Raw genomic sequence first — 13,005 nt, 5'->3', positions numbered from 1 at the left:
TCTCTCTCTCTGTCTCTCTCTCTCTCTCTCTCTCTCTCTCTCTGCAAGTTTCTCTCGGATGTGTGGACTTGACTGACTATGCAGGTTCTCCCATAGTTAGAAGCTCCTCTTCCAAGGCTCAACTCACCATGCTCTGCATGGCATGGTACTGGAAATGACTGGAGCAGATTAGGAATGGAGAAAGGACAGCCATATATACAGAGAAGCTGGGATCAGGTGGGCTGTGCTCACTCTAAAAGAGGACACCAAATATACCACCCAGAAATTCACCACATTTATTATGTGAGGCACAGGGGGAGGAAGAGTTAGCTAGTCTCAGTGGGAGGTCTTTGGAGGGAAGGAGTCTCAAGTTGCTGACATGTGCAAGGATGAAGCTACAGTTGTTAGTTTTGCACATACTGTCAATAACTGTATGCAATTCCCATAATCTGAGGCCTTAGAGTTCTTGACATGGTCATACTAAAGTCAGACAGTACACATTCACTCCAGGCTTCCAACACTCCCTTCACCAGCTGATGTATGACAAGGTTCACATCAACCCTCCAAGTAGTGCAGAAGAAAAGATGTGATCTATCTCTACCTTTAAAAACAGCATGAAATCCAGTACCCAACTATCCTATACGATGGTTTTCCACAGAAAAGAGAAAATGAAGGCACAAAAATAGTAGCTGAACAGAAGACGTGGTCAGAGGTAAGAACCATAAAGATATGCCAATAGAAATTATCTGTATTGAAATGGTAGACGAAAGGGGAGATGAGCACAGAACGTGTGACACTAGACCTTTGAGAAGCCTGAACCTCCTGCCCATCAGGTACATCCTGAAGAAATACTACATGTAGAAGGATTACTGACGCTGACAGTCTGTGTTCGGGTCTCTTTAACAGGTGTAATCATTTCTGAATGGCTTTGCCTTGCAAATTTTAGCCATGGATAACTGTTATCCCATGCATACTTTGGATACAGTAGTTTTCCAGTGGTGACACAGCCAACAGCTGCCAGAACTTTTCTTGGTCCGGATACAGGCTGAATAAAATCTGTAACCATTAAAAATATTTAATTATATATTTATAATATGAAGACCATAGAATTTATATAATTTTGACTACTGTTAAAAGTAGAGGTGTGATTTATGCATCTGCATTTCACCAGCTTGCACTAACAGCATTAGGATGTAAAAATATTTTTATTCATCGACCTATCAGAGCTGCGATGACCCTTGATTGTTGATGTTTTCAATTTTAAGGATTCACACTTCCAAAGTGTGTTTTGACAGCTCCTAAATACCCAGCCACAAATTAAACTGTCAAAGTGCATACGTGTCACTTTCCTATTTAGAACAGAGGAATGGACCTCAGTGACCATTGTAACATGTTTGTGGAAATTGCAAAGAATGTTATTTTTAAAAAAATGAAAATGATTAAAGAAATTAATGATAAGAGTCCATACTGTGGAAGCTCAAAGCAATTTCTCAAATTCTTTCAGATGTGTCTACAAGTTAAAAAACAAAAAACAAAAACTGAAGCCTAAAGATTGACCTCAAGTTGTCTTTTGGGCATAAGGAAAAACTGATGAACTCTGACCCCCTCCTTTGACATCACAGCAACCTTCAATCTCTTCTTAGTGAAGGCCTTAGAATCACACAATTGTGTGGTAGAAATCCAGGGGCACATTACTACCAAAATGTAGTTAAACTGTGAGGTTTCCAGAGTTCAGGATATCTGTTTCCATTGGATGACGTGAGCATGCCTGATTCTGGACCCCCACACACAGGTCTTAGGAGCTGACTGTGCTCATTCAGGCAGCAGTAATGAGATGTGTCATTTTTTGCAGACTACATGTTACAGAGAGATACACAGACTCCTGCCTACACACAGAAGCCCAACCAGTGCTGCTGAGGGCAGGCTTCCATCAGCACCCCTCAGCCTGCCATGTCACGCATACTCAGTGTCCCCTTCAAAGAAGTCAGCCAATCAGGGCTAACACGAGGTCCCAGACCTCAGGACCCGATGCTATCCGCCCCAAAGCACACAGGGCTGTGTCCACCCAGAAAGGCCCCCAGGACCCACACTGGTCCAATAGTTCTGGATGACATTGGTACTCACAGAGCAGAGCACCACGAAAACAAACAAGCCTGTGATCTTCATCCAGCGCACACAGCACCTACAAGAGAAAAGGGAGGCCCTGAGTCACACAGAGCACCAACCTCTGTTTGGATTGGGCATGAAGCAAGAGAGCCTATGTTGGGACAGTTTCTGATTACTTGGTTCGCTTGTTCAGTTCCTTATGTGTTAGAAAGTCATTCTGGAGATTTGAAAACAGTAAACTTTTATTTCGCACTCTCTTAGATTTAACGATTTGACAAATAACCTTTCACTCTTCCAAATTCTGTCCTGCCGGATCCTACTTAAGTTGGGACTCTAAATGGCTTTTGTTTTTAAAGTCTAAAGTATAGTTGAGATATCCTAAGTGTAATTTTTGTTACATAAGTGACGTACAGCAGAGCTGACAATTCGGAATAAAGCATCCCTTACAAATGTCTTTGCTCTTCATGCCTGGTACTATCTAGACTTATTGCTAGCAACCCCACAGGTACTTTTGGAGTAGTACTATATGCTTGCAGAAAGCTGCTGCCCATTCAGAAGACTAGCCATGCCTCCAAAGTTGCTTTCGGTTGCAGATCGGCCTTTCAGAGAAATGTATAAGAGAGCAGATACTCTCCACAATGGCATGTTAGGTGAGCAAAAACAAACTTAAAACCCATTTTATTACAGTCTCTGCCCAGAGGAGTTCCTCGTCCACCAGGGTTTGAGCAGGTGATGTTAAGGAAACATGACACTGTAGTTGTGATGGAACAAGACTATCCAGAGGTTCCTCCAGCTTGTATTTCTGCTGAGGTCATTTCATATTTAACTACAATCTGATCTCCTTGATGGAGAATCCCATAGAAAATTACTCAGAGCTTTTCTAGGAACCTAAGGTCAGGACATCCTAGCCAACTTTATCTCAGCCTGATGGTTTAGAACCTTCTGCAGCTACATTCAAGCTGCTTGCTTACTCCAAGTCCCTCCCTCTATGCTGAAGCTGCTAAGCAAGATACCAGGACTTAGTTTCTGCCCTCAAAAACCTTATGTTCTAGACATTCAGGGCTATATGTGGGTTCCTCAGTACTTGGTTCGTCCCAACTAGCTAGAATAAAGACTCATAATTAACTATAGACTATGTCTAAGAGGTCACAGTAACAAAGTGCCTGCCAAGCTGAAGAACCTTCAGCCCAGAGACATTTGTAAGATGAGTCTTACTTGATGAAAGTGCTACTATTCCCTTAACAAAGCCCCCCCTTGTTGGATTTACTTGAGACGTTGTTTTGAGACTCGCCCAGTGTCTTCCTTATTTGTTGCCAAGTAATAAGCCACTCTTCACTTTCTTATCTCCTGATTGAGTTTATCCCCAAGAGTGAGACTATTGCATTCAGCTGCTCTGTTATACAGAGCTATATATACAGTTACTGACTGGGTTCAACCCTCTCCTCCAATGACTCTGTAGTCAGATCTTTAAATATAAATTTCATGATTTGTAAAATTTCAGAACATATCTGTGAGCCAAAGATGTATTAGGCCTAAAAGAATAGCTGAAAGCAATCATGGTGAAGAGGCTGTCAATGGGTAGGAAACAGGTTAGAAAGAGACAGCTCATGGTCAAGAGGAAAGGATTCCAGTCACTATTCCTCCACATAACTGCCACAAGTGTTCAGAGACCAATAGGGTGACTTGGTAATGACTTGGCATTAGACCTCTATAAGCATAGATAAATATACTTGAGGCCTAAAACTGAGTCCACCAACCCTTCCAGTATCTTCAGAAAAGACCAATCAGCAAACACAGTGACACAGCATCACAACACTGGACAGTTTCATCACATGTTGGCCATACACCTTATCTTTGAATAAGCCCACAGAAGGCAATGGAGTGAAGGGATGCCATGTCACAGGAGGTAACTGTGACACTAACTGTAACTATACACAGCCCTGTCATAGTCACCCAACCACTTCAAGTCTTAAATGGGGACTACTGACTTTAGCTCCCAAGCCTTGGTCTTTCCTTGGAGATGGGCTTTCAAACACTTTGACCTAAGGAGAACTTTCTCCGAAAAAGTATATGTGAAGAAGGAAGTGAAGCAGATGAACTATGTAACATTAGGATGCTCTGCGGGCAGCTCCGGAGGCCAGAAAATCCTCTTAGCCCTCCCACACATATCCCTCCATCCTTGCCCTAGAAGCCTAAGGCTCCCACTTTTTACCACACAGGAGGACACTAAATTCTACAAGACCATAAATTTGAAAACACCACAGGGTTCTCTAAATCCAATTATTCTATTTGTCAAGAAGATACTGGCCAGACTCATAAGCAGGAAAGGATGAATAGGAAATGTAGCTCACTTGGGTATTTCATCAGGCTTCCTTGTGGTTGGTCAGTAGCCTGCTGTTTTTTCAGGGCTGACCTATGTGTCTCCCATAGCCTAAGGGAAGAACAGATAATACTGGGTGGGGGGGGATGTAGCCTGGCTAAACAGGATAAGTTTATCCTCCTTTAAACCTTAGGCTTTTGAAAGGGTGAAGTATGGGCAAGCCTCAGGGCAGACAGAAAGCTATGTGCAGCCATTATCTACTGTCAGAGCTGTCTCTCCACATCCACCTACCCAAGCTTGGAGACCTGGGCTCTAAGATGGACACTGCCTGCAAGATCCCGTTTCTCTGAGGAGGCCAATGCAGACAAATCTGCAACCTCTTTACCCAGCATGCATTTTTGCTCCCAGGCAGTAAGGCCATTTTCCCAGGAATCTTCAGTAGCTATGAATTCTGGGGGATGAACAGGCATGAGATGTGACCTGGAAAGAAAAAAAAAACTGTTTTATATTTCCTGAAATTATATCTCCCTCAAAAACAATGCTAGTCTTTCAAAGAAGTTGTGGTACTTAATACTGATTGTCAGTATTACCTAGAAGACACTGATTGTTAATTATTACCTAGAAGACAAATCCCTGAGCATGTCTACAAGATAGATTTCAATCTCGTTAATTAAGCTGGGAAGGACCACCCAAATATTGGTAACATGATTCAACAGACTAGGATCCTCAACAAAGTAAAAAGGAGAAAGCTGGCTGGGCAATGGCTTCTCTCTCTCTCTCTCTCTCTCTCTCTCTCTCTCTCTCTCTNNCTCTCTCTCTCTCTCTCTCTCTCTCTCTCTCTCTCTCTCTCTCTCTCTCTCTCTCTCTCTCTCTGCTTTTTGATGGCAGGTGCCTGACACTCCTGTTGCAGTAACTTTACCACCGTGATAAACTGCACTGTGAGTCAAAATGGCCCCTTGCTTCCTTAAACTGTTTTGTCAAGCATTTGGTCACAGCAATGAGACAGGACCATAGACATCATGGCATTGTCTCATACTTCCTGCAATGTGTCTTTCTTGAAGACATTCAACTCAAATTTTGTAGGGCCATTCAGTTTCTGAATGAAGGAAAGAGGACTTATGGTTTATCTGATGTTCTAGCCCAGCAGCTTCTGGTTCAGACCAGTCCATGCTCCTCCCTTTATGTCCTCTTCTTTGATGTCCATGGGCACTCTCTAGCTAGACCTAGTCCATGTGATGATGTCCTTAATTTTAACCATAGCTGAGATCTGGTGTCACATGTTCATTTAGTCAGGCAATGTGATTCTCAATGCTTACCACAGTTTGAAGACTTTTTCACATAAAAAAAATTATCTTATTCTTAAGGAAAAACTTAGAGATAGAAATTAATTTGGTTTAGCCACAATGTAGGGGCCAAGATAAGTGGTTTTGAAAATAGTTATCGTTTTAATTAATTTTGTGACTGGAAAATGCCCATGCTTGAAAAATATTATCACTTTCCTTTTATTTGTTGAGAGAACCCACAACTGCAATAGAACTGGAGCTAAGAAGCTGTTCTCTTTGAGAAGCATGTTGCTGTCTACACTGTGTACAGCAGGGTGACACACTGGAGCTTTCTGACAAGTAGAAATGGATTCTACACATCTGCTCCAGAGACTTGAATTGTGCCAGCACAGCTGGAGAACTGAAGCTGAAACATCACATGTGGTGAGTGATTGCCATGTTAGTTCTGGTATGGAGCACTCTCCAAGCCAGTGCCATTGTCCTGAGTGCTCTGAAATGACACTGGGTCCTTCTGTAAAAGCAATAGATATTTTCATGATAAACTATTATTCAAGTTGAAATAAACTACTATTCAAGTTGTAACAAAGGAAAGGTGGTAAAAAGTAGACAAAAGATTTCCCCACCACCAATATCTTTTCTAATTTTATTTTTTATGTTTATTTTTACATTCTTTGGGCTTTCACACATTTATCCTATGCATTTTGACAATACATGTTCCTTATTTCCCCTTCCAAATTCTTCTAGAACTCTCCACATCCCCTCTGCTGACTTCATATCACCTTTTTTTTTTTCCCTCTATGGTCTGCTGGTTTCAATTAGTGGTCCGTGTGTGTGTGTGTGTGTGTGTGTGTGTGTGTGTGTGTGCACGCAAGAGCACGCATGTGAAGGTGTGTAGAGTCATCTACTAGAGCATGACAATCTATGAGAGGCCACACCCTTAAGAAAATTGACTCTTTCTCCTCCAGCAGCCGCCAACTGCCAATAGTTCTCACCTATTGTGTAAGTTCATGACCCTCCCTACAAACAGAGTGGCTTGATCTTGTGTAGACCTTCTACAGACAGCTCAAACTGTTGTGAGTTCATTCAATGGTCCTGTAATGTCAAGAAAACAATATTTTCAAATTCTCTGATTCCTTATACCTCCTATGCTATATTGTTCTCTGAATGTTGGGAGGAGGGGGGATATAGATGTCCCGTTTGTGGTGAAGCACTCCATAGAGACTTCCTCTCTGGACTTTAGCTTTCTTTGGCAGAACAGTCATGATAGTAGTTATCAGATGGTGATATGATAGCAGGTGAGATTGATGGTTTCTTTTCTCTTCTAGCAGTGTGTATAGCACCTTCCAGCACTAGCCAGTAGAGATAAAACTTCCAGTCATTAACAACTTGGTTTCTCTGTGTTTAGTGGATGACCACATATCTAAGAGTATATGAACAACACAAATTGCACTCAAGAGGTTATTGTTGTTTTTGAAATGAAAACACAAAATTGATAAGGTAAGGGATAGAGGGTGAATCTGGTGATTGTCATGAAAAAAGGAAGGTGAATATGATCAAAACACATTGTATAAAATCTCCAAAGCATGAATTTTAACAATAAGTCTTAAAAGAATCCTTTGGTGTGGAGTGAAAGCTGCATGAGTATTTAGGAAACAGTTGGATGCTGTTTTCATTTTTATCAACATAACAGGAGTGGGGTATACATGCCTACCCCAGCCACAGGGTCTTGACCATGTTTATGGTGCCAAGTACGAGTTCCCTCTTGTGGAGGAGGCCTTGAGTTTAATCATAAAGCTACTTACTATTAGCATATGATATTTGTGTCATATTTGCACCATTTGGAGCTCACAGGGTTGATTGTCAGGTAAGCCCACAACCAATATCTTAACTCACTTCATGCATAAGAAGAAAAGGAGAATATCATGTAAGCAAAGTTGTCTTGAGTTTTGGTTTCTAGCTTGCTCTGGCCTCCAGCACGAACCAAGCTAACACCCAAACCATGTCTCTGCCCAGGACAAATGCTTGTACATTGCTGCTTTGTGGTGAATTGCACATTGGAAATGTATTAGCTCTTAATAATTGACCAAGTAATTCAAGAAAAATACCAAAAGAAATAAGTGTGTGGATGTTTGCTTTTAGCTATTTCTCAGAGAAGAATAAGAGAATTAAGTTATATTCTGGCGGATAAGGGTTAAGCCTCTGGGTCAATGAGACAGCCTGTCAGAATTGTCTACATGCATGAGTGCACACATTTATGAGGTCATCATTCCAGGGTTATGCCCAAAGCATAGTCACAAGCCACAGAATACAATCTCAAATTATGAATATCTACTGTAATAGCCTGTCAGAGATCTGACAGAGATCAAATAAAAAAAATCTTATCTCAGGAAGAATTCACCATCATTTGTGAAGCAAACAATACTGAGCACCACAGATATTTTCCAGGAAGTTATTAATTTAATTTAAAAGGAAAGAACTCACCTTTTCTTTTGGGATGAATTCCAGAGCAGAGGAGTGTCTTCCTTAAAAGAAAGGTCTTTTAAGCTGGAGCTGAACTGAGACAAAGGTGAGTGAGTCCTGGGAAAGAGAAGGAAGAAACCAGAATCACCAAGGTGGGCTGATGCTTGCAGGAGTGCACTGCTTGGTTCAGACATAAGTGAGATCTAAATGGCCAGAGTTCTCTCTGAGCAGTAAAAGCCAGAACTTAGGAGAGACAGCTACAGAGAACTCTCCTTTCCAGCTTGAAGCAGATCAAAAGTACAAAGCAGTTTCCTGGATGAAAGGCCGTCTGTTATGGACTGAAACTTTGAGGCCCACTTTAGCAGATAACTCAGTGGCCACCTTAATATTTCTATGCAGCTCAGGTCTTTTTATATGTAGAAAATTCTGTCTCCTGAGATCAGGATATGTCTTGGGACATGTCCTCATAGCTCCCATCAGAAGAACAGGCATCAGAAGTCAGGGCATACAGGTCAGAATGAGATGGCAATCAGAACTGCTGTCTGGGGACAAAGCATATTAGTCACCACTGAAACAAAACAAACATTTGCCCTGGATAGGATGCCCTTTTGCTATGTTAGCTTTTCCAGTGGAGGAAAGGCCACCATAAAGGTATCACTCAAACCAGACACTGCAAATTGTAACCGTTTGTAACATAAGGTAAAAGGAGTTTTCATCAGAGGTTAAAGAAGTCATTCTCCTATTTAACTACCTTAAACGCCAGTGTATTACCTGTCTTGCAGAGCCTATACCATACAGAGGTGCTATGGCTATTATGAACCATTTACCCAAGGGAATAACAGCAATTCTTTAAGATTATAAATGAGCAAATGACATCAAGGAAGGAATTTAAGAAAAATAATTTCACTTGCTTTCTCTCGTGCAAGTGTTTACCTGAGACCTGGAGAATGAAGCTTTTCATCTTGTGGATAAGTAAAAGTCCGGCTCTTATCTGTGTCTGACAACAACTATCATATCTCAAGAATCAGAAAAGGGGTCTACTTAGAACAAGAGTGTGACTTCTACACCATTTCCTATAGAGAACAGAGGTGCCCAAGAACCCTGTTCAACAGAGCTTCTAAAAACAAGGGAAGATGTCAAGATAGAAACACTGGATAGAGGTCTTGGCTTAGGCACACCAAAAAGGGAAGGAAAGATGTCATTTAATAATTAGCATGCTTTTGGAGCTCAAACTGGCTTGAATCATTAGATAGGTTGGCTCCCCCATCTCCCATAACTGACTCAGGTCTTCTGGTGCATTTATAGAAGTGTCCCAGTGTGGTACCTCATATCAAGCTGTTCTCTGTTGTAGCCTGAGTGTTTGCATAGTACGTCTGGGAAAGCTAGCTGTTTCAAGGACCTTGTTTATAATAATTGAACTACTCTGTGCTTCTATTTTTTTCAGTCATGTGAAGAGAAACACATACTTGTATATATACAAGCACTCACACACAAGTACACATACACAGAGATATATACACACATATATACACATGCATACATTTATATACATGAACGTATGTTTTTGTTTAGGCCAGAAATAATGTGATATAAGTGAAAAGTGCATGTGCCTATACTAATTTTGAGTAACTTGGAGACACAAAAGATGATAAACAAATTAAACAATTGTACATAATTTTAAGAGTCAAAGATTCTTACTGTTAACATTTTTAAAACTTCCTTTTAGTCTTTTTTTTTTTAAAAAAATAAGGTAGCCTAGAATGTGTAAGTTTGTAATATTATTACCTTTACTAAGTCTTTTCTTTTTTTTTAAATTAGGTATTTAGCTCATTTACATTTCCAATGCTATCCCAAAAGTCCCCCCTACCCTCCCCCCCCAACCCCCTACCCACCCACTCCCCCTTTTTGGCCCTGGCGTTCCCCTGTACTGGGGCATATAAAGTTTGCAAGTCCAATGGGCCTCTCTTTCCAGTGATGACCGACTAAGCCATCTTTTGATACATATGCAGCTAGAGTCAAGAGCTCTGGGGTACTGGTTAGTTCATAATGTTGTTCCACCTATAGGGTTGCAGTTCCCTTTAGTTCCTTGGGTGCTTTCTCTAGCTCCTCCATTGGGGGCCCTGTGATCCATTCAATAGCTGACTGTGAGCATCCACTTCTGTGTTTGCTAGGCCCTGACAGCTATATCTGGGTCCTTTCAGCAANATCTTGCTAGTGTATGCAATGGTGTCAGCATTTGGAAGCTGATCATGGGATGGATCCCTGGGTATGGCAGTCTCTAGATGGTCCATCTTTTCATCACAGCTCCAAATTTTAAGTCTTTTCTAAATAATATTTTATTTAATTTTTGAAATTGTACATATTTGTGCAATGTAGTCTGAGGATATTCATTCTTGCTGCCTCCCTCCAGCTTCTTCTATAGCAATGGTTCCTGACCTAATACTGTGACTCTTTTCTATAGTTCTCCATATTGCAGTAACTAGCAATCATAAAATTCTATTCCTTGCTACTTCATAGTTGTAATTTTACTACTGTTGTGAAACGTAATGGGAATATTTTTGGAGACAGAGGTTTGCCTCGGTCACAACCCACAAGACATGCAATCTCTCCTGTGAAGCAGGCCTCAGCTCTAACTGGAAAGCAGTTGATTACTCCGATAATAAATATGCCACTATTGCAACATTGGACAAAGTTTTCAAGGAAGGTCAGTGTCATAACATGTAAGGTTTAGTGCCAGTTAAAACTGTGGATGTCGTTTCTGCCCCAGCAATTCTGGTTAGCACCTTCTGTCACTGTGTAAGCAGCCAGCATGGAAATGGTTTCCTATTTAGCCATGCTTGATTTCTCTATGACCTGCATCCAAAGAACATGGTGTCTTCAAGAATAGAATCTCATCAAGCAGTTCTGGTGGGCAACCCAGAACAATGTCAGTAGCCTGTGTTATTTTGTGTGCCTCTGAGGGCCACCCTGGCCAATAACTCAAAGGGAAGAATCATCTGACTAACACACTGAGATTTTTCACCTAATAACCCAGGCCTTCTGAGCACAGTCTTATCACCTACTCGTGCAGGGTACTTCTCTAGAAATTAAAGACTTACATATTATTATATGTATTATTTTGTATGTTATTATGGATATTACCTTTATTAATTTAATAAACCAGGAGATTTCTATAATGTTTCTTCATACATCCTTCCTTTTAATTAATCCACCCACTACCCCCTCTCTCACCTATCCCTCTGCCCCAACCCCACTTAAACCTTTACAAGGAGTATTTTCTCCCTGGGAAAGTAAGATATTCAAAAGCAGCCATGCGTATCAGAAAATCAAAAATGCCCTATATATGATCAAACAAAATTCACACTTAGTAAGCACATGGTAGGGTCAGAGACTCCTATCTCAAACTGATCTCCAAACTCAAGTGTACCCAGCCAATCAGTAAAAAGGTACCTAATAATGTATATCTACAAAACATGCCTGGAGTTGTGGCTCATTTGGTAAAGTGCATGCCTTGTACACATGAAGATCTGGCTTCAATCCCCAGTCTAGTATAAATGAAGTGTGTTGTCATTCCCCTATAATCCCAACACTGGGGAGGTACAGGCAGAGAAACTGCAGATCAAGCATGTCTGTGCAGCTTCCAGGTGAGCCTGATAGCCATAAGACCCTAAAAGAAATAGACAAAAAAGCTAAGGGCAACAAGTGAAAGGAAAAATGAATAAAATTTAGAATATCAACAAAAAGATTGACATTTTCAAATAGAACCGAACAAAAATATAAATTACTTGGAAACTTCACTATATCTGTGTGCCTGTGTGCCTGTGTGTGTGCATGCATGTATGTGTGCCTGTGTGTGTGCATGTGTTTCTGTGAGTGTGTACAGGTGTGCACCTGAGTATATGTGGAGGCCAGAGGCTGATGATGTTGGTACATCGTCTTTAGTTACTTCCTCACCGTACTTTTTGATACAAAGTTTTTCATCAAACATGAAACTAATCATTTACCTAGGCTCCCGTGTCAGCCACTGAGCTCATAGGCTCTGCCTACCCCTGCCTTCCAGTGCTAGGTTAGGCCACAGGTCACCAGCTCTAACACATATGTGAATGTTGCAGATCCAGCCTCAGGTGATTATGTTTGTGCAGGGAGCACTTTACCTACTAAGCCATCTCCGCAGCCTCCCAAGAAACCCTTAGCAGCTGACTTAGCAGGTGGAAGAAATGAGAAAACTTTAAAATAAAACAAAGTATAAAGTGTGGGAGAATAACAGAAAATTTAAAAAAAAAAAAGATAAAAAGAGAGATCAGATCATTTGTGGAACTGAAGTCACTAATGTATGTATTTTGAAAGTCTCAAAGAAGAGAGAGAAAAGCAGGGGGGGAAAGTATTTGAAGAAATGCTGGCTAAACATTACCTAAGTTTGATAGAAGAAATAAATGTGGAAGTACAAGTATCTCAACAAACTTCAAATAGGGTAAACACAAGAACGCAAAATTGCTACAACTTGTGATGTTAGCTTGGTAACAGGCAAAGTGGGTCATTTGAAAACAGGAAAAGAGAAGTGACCTCACACCTCAGAGATTGTCAGTGAGACTCTAAGCAGAAATCCTGGAAAACAGGCAGCAGAGGTCTGTATTTCAACTGCTGAGAAAAAACCACTGTTGACAAAAACACTATGTCCCTAAATCTAACCCTCAAAACTGAGAAAAAAATTAAGGCATTACCAATTTCTTTGTTTTCTTGTATATAAGACAGAGTCTACTACTTGGTCAGGATGGTCTGGAACATGCTATGAGATCAGGCTGTCCTTAAACTCACAGAGATCCATTTGCCTCTGCCTCTGCCTCTGCCTCTGCCTCT

The 13,005-nt window shown here is 41.0% G+C and overlaps 1 protein-coding gene across 2 annotated transcripts in view; it reads right to left on the bottom strand.

Annotated features, from left to right (window-relative positions):
- The window catches only part of Oca2 (OCA2 melanosomal transmembrane protein), a 266,465-nt gene that overhangs the window by 218,569 nt on the left and 34,891 nt on the right, over positions 1-13,005 (bottom strand). Inside the window, exons 3-6 of one of the 2 annotated variants that reach the window (XM_021168684.1) lie at positions 8,170-8,238; positions 4,697-4,885; positions 2,104-2,161; positions 963-1,035 (exon numbers count right to left, since the gene is read on the bottom strand). In XM_021168684.1, the coding sequence (XP_021024343.1) occupies positions 963-1,035; positions 2,104-2,161; positions 4,697-4,885; positions 8,170-8,238 (389 nt within the window). Of the gene's footprint in view, positions 1-962; positions 1,036-2,103; positions 2,162-4,696; positions 4,886-8,169; positions 8,266-13,005 lie in introns of both variants that reach the window. The other variant, XM_021168683.1, reaches the window with a different exon arrangement.

This window comes from Mus caroli, chromosome 7 (genome assembly GCF_900094665.2).
Source record: "Mus caroli chromosome 7, CAROLI_EIJ_v1.1, whole genome shotgun sequence".
In the NCBI taxonomy this organism is placed as follows: domain Eukaryota; kingdom Metazoa; phylum Chordata; class Mammalia; order Rodentia; family Muridae; genus Mus; species Mus caroli.
The sequence above is the reverse complement of the archived record's forward strand: the minus strand, read 5'-3'. Positions and strand labels throughout refer to the sequence as shown.